The 13,281-nt window shown below is 46.2% G+C and overlaps 1 protein-coding gene across 1 annotated transcript in view; it reads left to right on the top strand.

Moving 5' to 3' along the window:
- Positions 1–10,325, top strand: part of LOC130276601 (polycystic kidney disease protein 1-like 2) — a 264,668-nt gene extending 254,343 nt beyond the window's left edge. The window contains exons 43-45 of the mRNA XM_056526192.1: positions 4,001–4,102; positions 4,542–4,673; positions 9,052–10,325. Of these exons, the coding sequence (XP_056382167.1) occupies positions 4,001–4,102; positions 4,542–4,673; positions 9,052–9,165 (348 nt within the window). The 3' untranslated portion in view covers positions 9,166–10,325. The remainder of the gene's footprint in view (positions 1–4,000; positions 4,103–4,541; positions 4,674–9,051) is intronic.
- Positions 10,326–13,281: the final 2,956 nt, after the last annotated feature.

Below are 13,281 nucleotides of genomic sequence, written 5' to 3'. Positions count from 1 at the left end.
GCCTGGACCACGCACATTCAGGATCCAGCTCCTTTTTTATCCTGGGAGTAATTGTCCCGGTTCCTTCAGGGGAACGTTTTCAAGGTTTATTCCAACCTCTTTGTGGTCCACAAGAAAAGCGTTTTTGTTCGCCCAATCTTGGTTCTCGAGTATCTCAGCCAGCATCTTCTGCTTTCTTCCCGAATGGAGTCTCTCCATTCGGTGCTGGCGTCCCTGGTTCATGGGGAATTTTCGTTCCTCGATGGACATCAAGGATGCCTGCCTCCACATCTCATTGTTTCCCGGTCATCAGCGGTACCTCCGCTTTGCAGTTCTGGACGTTCATTTTCTATTGTGGCTCTCCATTTCGGTCTGACCACTTCTCCGCGAACCTTTACCAAAGTCCTGGCGCCTGTGATAGCCCTTTTACGGACAACAGTTGTTTCCGTGATTCCTTACTTGGATGACCTCCTGATCAGAGCTCTAGCCAGGGCCCAGATCCTGGAGAGTCTTAGTCACAACCTCCAGACCTTGTCTCACTTCAGTTGGATGGTCAGTCGGGACAAGTCCAACCGCTCTCCTGGAGCTCCAGTTTCCATTTGCTTTTGCATGGATGTCCTGGGTCGGTTAGCGGCGGCCGTGGAGGCCGTGTCATTTGCCCAGTTTCATCACCGACCTCTTCAACTGGTGATTCTCTTCCGGTGGGACAGGTCTCCATTGTCTCTCGACCGCAAGATCATTCTCTCTCGACAGTCTTGTCGGTCCCTTCTATGGTGGCTTAGTTTCCCCCCTGTTTTTTTTCAGGGGCGCTCCTTCCTGCCCCTCCCTGCCAGTCTGTCGGGCTGGGGAGGTGTTTTCAGGGACCGGCCGGTCTGGGGCCTTGGTCCCCCGAGAAGCCCTTTTCCCCTTCAACATGTTGGGCCAAGGGCAATGCTTTCTTTGCTTGCTGCTTGGGAAATTCCCTTCTGGGCGGAACTCAGGTTCCGGCCATCTCAGATATCTTCATTCTGGGCATCTTTGGGATGTCCTCAGTCCTCAGCCGGTCCTCAGTCCTCTGCCGCTCCTCAGTCGTCTAAGGCGAGTGGTCCCCACATCCGGAGATGTTTGCAGTGATCTGCAACCCCTGGGGCGCTCCAGGCGTGGCCCTACCTTATCTGTTTATTGGTCGGGCTTTGCCCTACCTTATCTGTTTCCTCCCCTTCCTCTCTTTTCAGGGCCGTGAGGAAACTCTCAGCAGAGGGCGTTTCCGCCATTCTCGTGGCCCAGCTTGGCCCTGGCGGGCATGGTACGTCGTCGTGGTCAGGCTCCTGAACGACTTAACACTGCGCCTTCTCTATCACCTAGACCTCTTATCTCAGGTCTTCTGTGCCACCCGTATTTACCGTCTCTGCTTTGGACGGTGTGGCGGTTGAGACAGCGGTTCTGAGGACCTTTGAGGTTTCTCTTCCCGAGTGGTTCGCACCATGCTGAGGGCACACAAGCCTTCCTCTGCAAGATTTACCACCATACCTGGCGGTCTTATTTTCGCTGGTGTGAAACTCAGCCTTTTTCTCCGGTTGTGGTTTTCCTTCCCCGACCCCTTTCCTTTTCCAGTCGGGGCTGGCCCAAGGGTTGGCTTTCAGCTCCCTTAAGGGTCAAAGGTTTGGCCCTTTCCATTCTTTTTCAACGTCCTCTGGCGTTCAATTATCTTGTCCGAACCTGGTTCAGGGAGTGGCACAAGCTGCCCCTCCCTATTGGTCCCCTTCTTTCCTTTGGGACTTACACTTGGTCTTAGGTGCTCTGCGAGGCGCCACTTTTGAACCTCTCAGGGACATTTCTCTTCGCCTCCTTCCCCGGAAGGTGGCGTTCCTTATTGCTCTTACCTCTGTTAGGAGGGGTCAGAGCTGGCAGCTCTCTCCTGCTGTTCTCCTTTCCTGGTTGTATACCAGGACAAGTTGTTTTCTGTCCAGGTCCGTCCTTCTTACCTGAGATGGTTTTTTTTTTTTTTCATCTCAATGAGGACATCGTCCTACTGTCCTTTTGTCCGGCCCCTTCTCATCCCTGGGAGCGTTTGCTCCACCATTTGGTTGTGGTGAGGGCTGTTCGGACTTGTCTCTCAGTCACTCTTTCCTTTCGGCAGTGTGACTCCCCTTTTTTTGTTTTTTCGGAAGGTCGTCGTACAGGACAACCTGCTTCTACGGCCACCATTTTTTGGTTGATCCAGTCTGCTATTTCGGAAGCTTACCGCTATAAGGGGAAGGGGTTTTTGTCTCATTCCACCTGTTTTTCGTGGCATCCTGGGCACTCCGCTACATGGCTTCGGCCTCCCAGTTCTGTAAAGCGTCCACATGTTCGTCTTTGCACAGTTTCACAAGGTCCTACCAGATTCATACCTTTGCATCAGCTGATGCTCCTCTGGGCCGTAAGGCATTGCAGGCGGCGGTGGTCCAGCCGTCCACCTGATTGATTTCCTTACCCACCCAAGGGACGGCTTTGGTACATCCCATGGTCTGTGTCCCCCAATGGAGCCGACAGAGAAAAGGAGATTTTTATGCTTACCGTAAAATCTCTTTCTCGAAGGATCCATTGGAGGACACAGCTCCCACCCTTTTTTTCAGTGTTCCTATTTCATTTATCTGTCCAAGGGTGTGTTCTGTTACCTTTTTCTTCTGGTTGCTCAGACAGTTTGTGGTTTTTCTCTCGACCTGTCGGTCTTCTCCTATTGCTCTGGGACTAAAACTGATTACCTCAAGTGCCTGTGGGCGGGTATACTCTGCTGGGAGGAGCCGACTTTTCTTGTTGCCATAGTGTCAAGCCTCCTAGAGACAGCAGCATATACCCCATGGTCTGTGTCCCCCAATGAATCCTTTGAGAAAGAGATTTTACGGTAAGCATAGAAATCTCCTTTTTGCACAATTTAGTAGTATAAATTATTATGTTATTAATTGGACACCCCCTTTAATGTTTTTATATTTTTACATTATTTTAGTTTTAATATTAAATAATGCATTAAATTGAGTTACTGAGATCCAGGTATTGGGGAGAGGGGGGCTGTTTGATGGCATATGTGTCCAGCATAGATCTCTGCTTGCCGTCAGTGAACATTTTAATCAGAACAGGTTTTCTGCTTCTGAAATAAAACTATGAATTTTCACTTGATAAAATACAGATAGTAAACAGGGGTCTTGAAAAGAAGTTGTGCTATAATAACTTTTAATTATACAAATTTGCCTGTAGGCCATGCTGTCCTGTTGAGGTTGGTTTCACTTGGCAATATTTGGCTTAGTATTTAGTATCAGTATTAGTTTAACCAAAATTAGAAGTGGAACCTACAGAGAAAAAAAATATAACAGAAAGATGTGTACCTTTTTCCTTCTTTGGACCCACTCCTTGTGTCGGCATAGAAATACAAAATACTGAGCTAAATCTTGCTGTGTGAAATCATCTTAAAGGGGTACTCCGCCCCTAGACATCTTATCCCCTATCCAAAGGATAGGGGATAATATGTCAGATCGCAGGGGTCCCGCCACTGGGGACCCCTGGGATCTCGGCTGCAGCACCCACCTGTTGCGGCTTCCGGCAGCGCTGGAGGCTCTCATCCTAACGCCTCACGACAACGGTGACGTGAGATTGTGACGTCACGACTCCGCCCCCCCCCCCCCCCCGTGTGACATCACGCCCCGCCCCCTCAATGTTAGTCTATGGGAGGCCATCACGCCCCCTCCCATAGACTTGCATTGCGGGGCGTGACGTCACACGGGGGCAGAGTCGTGACATCACAATCTCACGTCACCGTGGTCAGGAGCCGAAGCCTCCAGTGTTTCCAGAAGCCGCAACAGGTGGGTGCTGCAGCCGAGATCCCGGGGGTCCCCAGCAGCGGGACCCCGGCGATCTGACATATTATCCCCTATCCTTTGGATAGGGGATAAGATGTCTAGGGGCGGACTACCCCTTTAAGAGGATTAGCTAGTATCAAGATTTTGTACTATATGAAATATAATAAGACATTGTGTTAATATTTGTCTATTTCTGATGGTTGCAGTGTAATTTGATTTTTGGATGGAAGCTTAATTCTTACAAGACTGTGTTCGACTCTGCCAAGACTATGGTCAGCCTTCAGCTGGGAATCTTCAACTATGAGGAGGTATTGTCAAACATAGCTCAACAGAACACACAGCAATAAAAAGAAAAGGAAAGCATTTTCTGAATGATTTATATTGTGCTGTGAGGCTCCTGGCAACTGCAGGGGCCTGCCTCCAAAAACTGCTATTCTTGTGATGCAGAATCACCAGAAAACCCTATTTCATTGTCTTAGCCACAGGCAAGTTGGAGCACCCACAAGGGAAAAGACCACTCTCACAGATATTTATAGTGTCACTGGAACAAAAAACAAAAAAAGAATAGTTGCTGAAATGAATAAATAGTGTATTAAACTTCATTATTTAGTAGTTTACTGTTTTCAGCCTAAATCTACATTTTCCTTAAGTGGGAGCCGCTGTCTACATGTGACTTAAGTACAATGGCTGCTGCTGCTTACCATGTCATGTCATTTTAATAGTTATCCTGTGTCTCTTGATTTGTAGGTGTTAGATTATAACCCGGTTTTGGGCTCCTTCCTGGTTGGATCTTGTATTATTTTCATGACGTTCGTGGTATTGAATCTCTTTATTTCGGTTATCTTGGTGGCATTCAGTGAAGAACAAAAGAATCATCAGGTTAGTGATAATATAGTTGAATTACCATATTTTTCGCCGTATAAGACGCACTTTTTCTTACCCAAAACTGGGAAGTTGGTGCGTCTTATACGGCGAATACACACCTATCGGGTCGGTCTCGGCAGCCATCAACGGCCGGGACCCGCGGCTAATACAGGACATCACTGATCGCGGTGATGCCCTGTATTAACCCTTCAGACACGTCGATCAAAGCTGACCGCCGTGTTTGAAGCGAAAGTGACACTAACCCGGCTGCTCAGTCGGGCTGTTCGGGACCGTCGTGGTGAAATCCCGGCTTCCCGAACAGTTTACAGGACACCGGGAGGGACCTTACTCTGCTCCGTGCTGGGATCCTCTGCGTGGCGGCGCTCTCCTTCGACATCATCACGTCGTCGCGCACGCTGTCCCGTCATCCAATAGGAGCGGCGTGCATAGCGACGTGATGACGGTGACGTGATGACAGCGATGGAGAGTGTGGATCCCGGGGAAGAAGACGTCCGGAGCGTCGGGGACACCCCGGGGACGTGGCGACAGCGATGGAGCGACATCCAGGGCAGCGGTGACAAGCGGTGACGGGTCAGGAGCGGCGGGGACACGTGAGTACTACCTCCTATTCAGTGGTCTTCAACCTGCTGACCTCCAGATGTTGCAAAACTACAACTCCCAGCATGCCCGGACAGCCAACGGCTGTCCGGGCATGCTGGGAGTTGTAGTTTTACAACATCTGGAGGTCAGCAGGTTTAAGATCACTGTTAAGTGCAGAATCTTTTTTTTCTAGATTTTGCACCCTTAAATGCCGGTGCGTCCTATAGGGCAAAAAATACGGTATGTGCAGTCCTACAGTGCCACAGAGGATGTACAGCTGCTTACGAAATAAAATGCTGAGGTCATCCATTATAGTATTAGGTTATGATTTTTTGGCACACAACACTTGCATATATTTTTCTCTGAATACCATGAAAACAATAAGGGTTATATATGTGTGAACACTTATCTCCCGATCTCCCTGCTGCACCCGGCGTTCGTTTAAAGCGTCGGGTGCAGCGCCAGAGGCTCGTGATGTCACAGCCGCGCCCCGCTCATGATAGCACTGCCACACCTCCTCAATGCAAGTCTATGGGAGGGGGCGTGATGGCCGTCACGCCCCCTCCCATAGACTTGCATTGATGTGCATGGCCGTGATGTCACAAGCGGGGAGTGACAGTGACATCACGAGCCTCTGCCCCACATCGCCAGTCATCCAGCACAGAGTGAAGTTTGCTCCATGCAACGGATGTCTGGGGTGCCGCAGCCAAGATCGCTGGGGTCCCCAGTGGCGGGACCCCTGCGATCAGACATCTTATCCCCTATCCTTTGGATAGGGAATAAGATGTCTAGGGGCGGAGAACCCCTTTAATACTTGAGAAAATAGAAACCCTACAGGTAAAACTTGTAGGGTCTATCCCCAGCATAATTGTCATTGTGTATGCTTTGGATTCCTGCTATGGATCTTGTTTGACATAACGCAGCATATGAAGTCTGCCCAAAGTGCTCCTTAAATATTTCATTATGTATGTAAAACCAGAGATCTCTTTACCTCCAGTAAGTTCTGGCCACCTGCTCCAGAGTTTTATCTACAGTAAATACTTTTAAGTTTTTAAAATAGACATCCAAGGGCAGTGTGTGATAATTTTCTGCGTGGTCCCTACTGTGCACGCAGGTTGAATGGTCTGCTGTTATATCATGTCTGTAGGTAGCCTTTATATAACTCACCCAATACAGAAAGCATTGAAACATTTTAGATTGGGTTGCATTATATTTACTAACTAGATTTCCTAGCTTTTATTTATACATTCAATAGATATGACACGATCTCTCCAATGACATGGATACATGGTGGTGTTCGTTTCAAGTAGAGAGTATAATGCCCAACTTTCTAAATATTGAATCACTGACTACCTCTGTGGCGCAGCAGCTTTTTTAAAAGCCAGACCTCTACCCTGCCCAATCCCTGGCTATGCATACACTCCTGTTTCTATAGAGTACAGAGAAAAGTGTGAAGGGAGACGCTTTATTTTAGGAATAAAGACATGCAGTATTTCACACAAATCTTACAGAGAAAAAATGTGCCATGTTCTTATGGATGTGTAGGGACATATTTTATAGAAACAATGCTGAGAATACTAATACATACAGTCCAACAGAGTCTATGACCGAGGCTGTAAGGCGAAGTTTTCTGGCAGTTTTTGGAAAACTGCCACTGTAGTTTTTGAGACAAAGTCAGAAGTGGATCTATAAGGGAGGAGAAGTATAAGTCCTTCCTTTATATGTCCTATTCCTTTTGAATACATTTCTGGCTTTGGCTCAAAAACTGCAGTGGCAGATATCCCAAAAAATGCCAGAAAAAAAAAACAAGTGGAAACTTAGCCTATTCTCTGTACTAAAGAAGCAAACAGATGCTGTGCATGGCATGCATATGGCTCTAAAACATGACTATTCATGGACATAGTGATAACTCATTGAGGTCTTCTTTGAATGATAGATAAGACCACCAGTGAAGCCTAAACAGGCAACATACCGTACTTTTTGTCCTATAGGATGCACCCAATTTTTAGGGGCAAAATCTAAAAAAATAAAGATTTTGAACCCAATAGTGGTCTTCAACCTGCGGACCTCCAGATGTTGAAAAACTACAACTCCCAGCATGCCCGGACAGCCGTTGGCTGTCCGGGCATGCTGGGAGTTGTAGTTTCGCAACATCTGGAGGTCCGCAGATTGAAGACCACTCCAGGAGGAGGTAATACTCGCGTGTCCCCGCCGCTCCGGACCCGTCACCGCTGCCCTGGATGTCGCTCCATCGCTGTCGCCGTGTCCCCGTCGCTCCGGAACGTCTCTGCTGCCGGCCGGGTATCCTCGCTCTCCGTCGCCGCCATCACGTCATTACGCACGCCGACGCATGTACGCGACGACGTGATGACGAGGAAGGAGAGCGCTCGCATACAGGGGATCCCTGAACGGAGAAGACACCGAGGAGGTAGGTAAGGTCCCTCCCGGTGTGCTGTAAGCACTAACCCGGCTATTCAGTCGGGCTGTTCGGGACCGCCGCAGTGAAATCGCGGCGGTCCCGAACAGCCCGACTGAACAGCCGGGTTAGTGTCACTTTCCCTTCAGATGCGACGGTCAGCTTTGATCGCCGCGTCTGAAGGGTTAATACAGGGCATCACCGCGATCGGTGATGTCCTGTATTAGCCGCGGGTCCCGGCCGTTGATGGCCGCAGGGACCGCCACGATAGGTGTGTATTCGCCGTATAAGACGCACCGACTTTTTCCCCCCAGTTTTGGGGAAGAAAAACTGCGTCTTATACGGCGAAAAATACGGTACTTTGATAGAACCCTAAGTGACATCCTCACTGTATAACTAGGCGAATCTGCCAAAGAAAACACCTGGGAATGTTGGATGACATTCATACCAGGCTAAAATATTACTAATTACTCATTTCACTAAGATTAAGGGAAGCTGTGTAAATCTTATTACAAGACTAGCTGAATCTCCTACAGTAATAATGGATAACAAACGCTGTTCTTACATTGGCTTTCATAGCTCCCGGGTTCCTCACACTCAGGTTTTTGGCCATCCCAGCTCCAACTTACAGGCTGCTTTCACACTATAAAGTTCTTCCATTTTAAAGAGCAGTTATAATGTTCCGCTATAAATATCCTTAAAAACGGCTGTTAAACGGCCGTTACAAAATCCCATACAGCCCTTACAAAATCCCATTAAAGTCTATGGGATTTTGACATTATCCATTTTAACCCATCATAGCCCGTTATTAACAACGGACGTTATTTGTGACGGGAGAAAAACGATACATGCAATATTTTTCTCCCATCACAAAATAATGTCCGTTATTAATAACGGGCTATGACGGGTTAAAACGGATCATGTAAAATCCCATAGACTTTAATGGGATTTTTAATGGACGTTTTTAAGGGTTTTCATAACGGAACATTATAACGGCTCTTTAAAACGGAAGAACTTTATAGTGTGAAAGCAATTACTCTTAGCGCCAGCATTGCCCAGGCTTTTTTTACTGGGTGCTTTTGAGAGATGGGGGGCCTGCTTCCAAGGACATGTGGCAGGCTTCCATACATAATGGGACAGTGCCAAAATCTGGGGCTTTCCCACTCAATCCAGGTCAGTTGTGAACTATGGTGGAAGGAAATTTGCTGCATAAGTAACAGTGGAGTTTAAGAAATCTACAACTGCATAGCCATCCCCACTTTTGTTCACGACATTAGTGGGCGTTCTGTATGGTACCCCAACAATGTAACATTCTACTATCTCTGATCAACATGTATGAATGTCCTGTGCTATTGTAACTAAATGCATTTATTACAGGCATCAGAAGAGGAAGAAATTGTTGATCTCATGTTAATGAAAATATGCAGCTTTCTTGGACTACGCCATAAGAAAGAAGACAGCGGGATTAATGCAAATTGTCAGAATAACTGAAGAGTTATTATCCATATTATGTGTGTGGATAATTGTTTATATAAATGCACTGTAACCACGCTAACCAATCATATGCTTATTTAATAGGAAAGTGGCAGGAAAATGTGATTGGTTTCCGGATTTGTCACCTGTTCCTGTGCACAAGGTTTATGGATCTCCTTATGCTATAAAAAGCTGCTTTGACTTATTTTAGTAAAATAGTTCCTGTCGTTCTGTGACAAGGTAGAACAAGAGTGGTATAGACCCCTGGGCATTAAAGGTCATGGGTTATCCAGCCTTACAAAATTGATGTTTGAAGGGTCCATGATGCTTGTGCGAGCAGTGCAGCTTCTTCAGTGTTTACTTTTGCTCGTCCTTCCGATCATTTTACAATTTAGAACAGTGATGCAAGGTACTGCAGTGTTGTCTCATTGGGACAATGCTGGTGATGGAAAGGGTGGACATGGGAAGTTGCTGCAGTGTTACACAGGTGGCAAGCCTGTCCAGTTTGTAAGGCTGGGTAACCCCTTTAAACACTTGGTTGGAGTACAAATAGCATAATAATGGAAAACCAGTCACTCAAGGCTCCACTGATCAGGCCCTGCAGGCTCAGTGAGCAGGGGCCCCAACTAATTCCCATGAGTAGGGATGCTTTAATTCAACCGAATTCCTTTCATTCTGGTTGGTAATTTATTTTTATTTTTTTATTAAAATCTTAGACATTTTCGTGTATGCAAATCATCCATTCATTTTAATAAAAATGTATTAGAAAAAAGCTATGTATGAAGAGGTTCATGAGCATTGAAAAACATTGTACCCCTTTCTATCCAAGCACTGCTGGGGTCCCACAGAGTCCACCACTTTTATCGCTCTATCACTTAGAAGATGAATAAAAGTGGAAGCCCTTGTAAGTTTCGGTGCATTAGAAAGCATGGATCTACTCAAGCCACCTGGAAATGTACCTGCATTTGTGTATCTCTATATGCTCGCTGGCAAAGTTTGTTTTTCCAGTCACAGTCACATTGTACATAGCAAATATATCATGTATATTATTCCACTATATCCTCTGTACAGCTAGGTCTTGTGTATGTGTCTTGTAAGATCTGCACCTATTTATTTCAGTCATGTAACATTTCTGCTGAGTCAACAGTATAAGAATAAACATCGAAGCTTTGCAAGCAAATCCCTTGAACATGTCTTGTATTATTCCCCTTTTTATTATATTTTTATTTCACTTTTAAGAATTCTAGAAAAGTGGCAGTGTTGTGGGATTTGTCAGATTTGTCAAATGTATTACTTAGGCTAAGTTCACATGGCTGTTGAGCTTTAACCCGTTCTGGGTCTGTTCCGCTCTTTTTTGTGCTAAACTGACCCAGAACAGCTAGGACACCATCGGATCCCAACGAATTTCATTGACTTGAATGGAGTCCATCGGGGATCTGGTATTTTACAGGAGTTCAGCAGAGGGAGAAAAAAAGGGACATGCACTATTTTTTTTCTGCAGAACTCTCGCCTTTCTAACGGACTCTCCAATCAAGCTCCATTTATTGTAGCACAATGGCCGTGTGTATGAGCCGTTGCTGGTAAACAATACAGGCATACATGTAAGGCTATGTTCCCACAGCAGAACATCCTCACTAAATTTCCTTAACTTCCTAATGTAAAACCCATGGTACACAACTTACAGCAGACTCCAAGCAGAATCTTTATATGTCACGGCGCATGCGCCAATCCCTCGCTACACCCGAAAGTCGGGAGTAGCGAGGGATTGGCACATGTGCAGTGACACTTGCAGATCGCTCTTGTTATGCAGAGCTCTCAGGTCATCAGGACCTGAGAGCAGAGTGAAATCTTCCGGACAGACAGCGCTGCACTCATGTAACCTATGACTCCATGTCACTAGTACATGGAGTTGAATACATTGAATATTCAAATAGCGGAGGTGGGATTAGGACATGAAAGAGGGAGGCAGAGGTGGGCAGCTGGTGTGGCCCCGCCTCCAGCGTGCAATTCCCTGGATGGAGCAACGGAAATTCAGAGATACATATCTCAGCAGCCAGTGGACAGAATTAAGTAAGTGACCCCTCTATGGAATCCTGTTCACCCACACTATTACCCGGTGTATTGTGTTTAGTGTGGGTGAACAGGCTGACAGTTTTCCTTTAAAGCCATGTTGGTGCTTTATGTCTGGATACTGGCAAAAAGGTATGCTGACATATCAAGTATTGTACCTGCAGTGCACCCATAGATTTTAATAGATCAAATATAGTCTACTAGTTACTATGTTGGTATACTTTTAGGGCTGGTTTTAGTTCAATGTTCTGACAGAATTTTTCAAGTGTGCACTGTGCAGCTAAATTTCAAAAGGTAATTCCACTTGGAAATTTCGTAGTGTGAACCCGGCCTTAGAAGCAGAGAGCAGTGTGATGCTGCATCTCATAGGATGCACTAGAAAACCTGCATACAGAATAAACAGGCAGTGTGATCAGGAGATATAAATAAATATAATTATTATAACTCTTCATCTAATCATTGTATGGGCTCACCTACTATATCACTGCACTACTGGTGAAATGTTATGACCAGTAGTACATGCATGGAGAGACATACAGATGAACAAGGAGGGTGGAGCTGGTTGGGAAGGGGGTCTGAGAGGCTAGTAGGGAAGTCAGCTATTGCAGAGTTCGTTGCCCTTCAGATGTCCTATAATGAATAAATGGAGTGGTCACTAAGAATGTGCACTTCTACTCCAATCACTCGGGGAACAATAGACCTCCATTCTTGTGCTGAGTGGGGGTTGCAGAGGTCGGCACCCCCCACCAATCAGCTACATATCTCCTATGCTGTGTACAGCAGCTACATTTTAATCTTGGGATATGGGGGGGAAGTTATCAACAGGTTTAGAGCCTTTTTTTTTTTCTGGTGTAGAAAAGTCGTAGAAATGTCTCTGCAAAATTTGTGTGACTTTTTGCCGAAGTGATTTTGACTAAAAATGACTTTGGCACGCACTTTTGTTTTTTTTTTTGTTTTTACTTTGCAGTGCTTGCTGATTTATGAAGTCTGACTTTCCTGAAAGAAAGTTGCAAGTTTGTTGCAAAGCCCTGAATTTGTCACAAATACACACCAAAGACTCTGCTTAGGGTACGTTCACACTGAGGAATTCAAGAGGAATTATTTCAGTCAGGAAATTGTTGCCTTCTGTCACTTCATCCATCAAGCGGAATTGGAGTGGAAGGAGGAGGCTATTCAATTCTACTTTTCTGGATTTCACTTGAATTCCACGTGAAAACGATGTCGGATGGAATTTTTTTTTACCATTGACTTCTATTGGATTCTGCTCGCGAATTCCGCTTGAAGAATGAACATGTTCTTTCTTCAAGCGGAAAGGAATTCAGCGTCGGAATTTCCGCAGTGTGACAGTGGAAGAAACATTAAATGGGCACTGTCATGTACTACAACATATTTCTAATATACTTTATTATTATTTTTTATTAAAAACCTTTATTTTTATTTTGAAAGCTGGGAACGAGGGGTCTCCCTCCTAGTGGCTGGCTGCAGCCTGGCATGACGTCACACCTGAATTCAGACCAATGCCGGCCAGGCAATCGGTCCGAATTCATTCAGCCTGTGCTCGCTCCCTGCCTATCAATCAGACAGGTGGGAGCGAGCGCATTGGCTCCCTGGCCTCAGACGCCGGCCACTCCTCCCGCACCATGTCGCACCATGTCGCTGCTTCTGCTGCCCCCGCACACCTCCCACTGCTGCTTTGGGACGCACTTCGGTATGTGTGTTTCGGGTGGGGGGATTTTAGCGCCGCGGCAATGTATTGCTTTTGGGGTGGGGGGGGGGGGGGCGTTGCAGGCGTTGCAGGGGGAGGAGAATTCAAGAACTACTCAGTGTGAACGCACCCTTACAAAACTTAGCACAACGGGGTAAAAGGTCACAGAAAAGTCACAGAGGAGGAATCTTAGAAAATGGTGTACTGAACTGGGTCATTTCTTTTTACTTATGTGACTTTACTTTGTCAACCCCTGTGCAATATTACGATAAATATGTCACATGTAAGGAAAGACACACTTTCTAAATACAACAATGATAAATGTCTCTCATCCTCTTTAACCCCTTAACGATGCAGGA

The sequence above is a fragment of the Hyla sarda genome, chromosome 6 (assembly GCF_029499605.1).
Source record: "Hyla sarda isolate aHylSar1 chromosome 6, aHylSar1.hap1, whole genome shotgun sequence".
In the NCBI taxonomy this organism is placed as follows: domain Eukaryota; kingdom Metazoa; phylum Chordata; class Amphibia; order Anura; family Hylidae; genus Hyla; species Hyla sarda.
The sequence above is the reverse complement of the archived record's forward strand: the minus strand, read 5'-3'. Positions and strand labels throughout refer to the sequence as shown.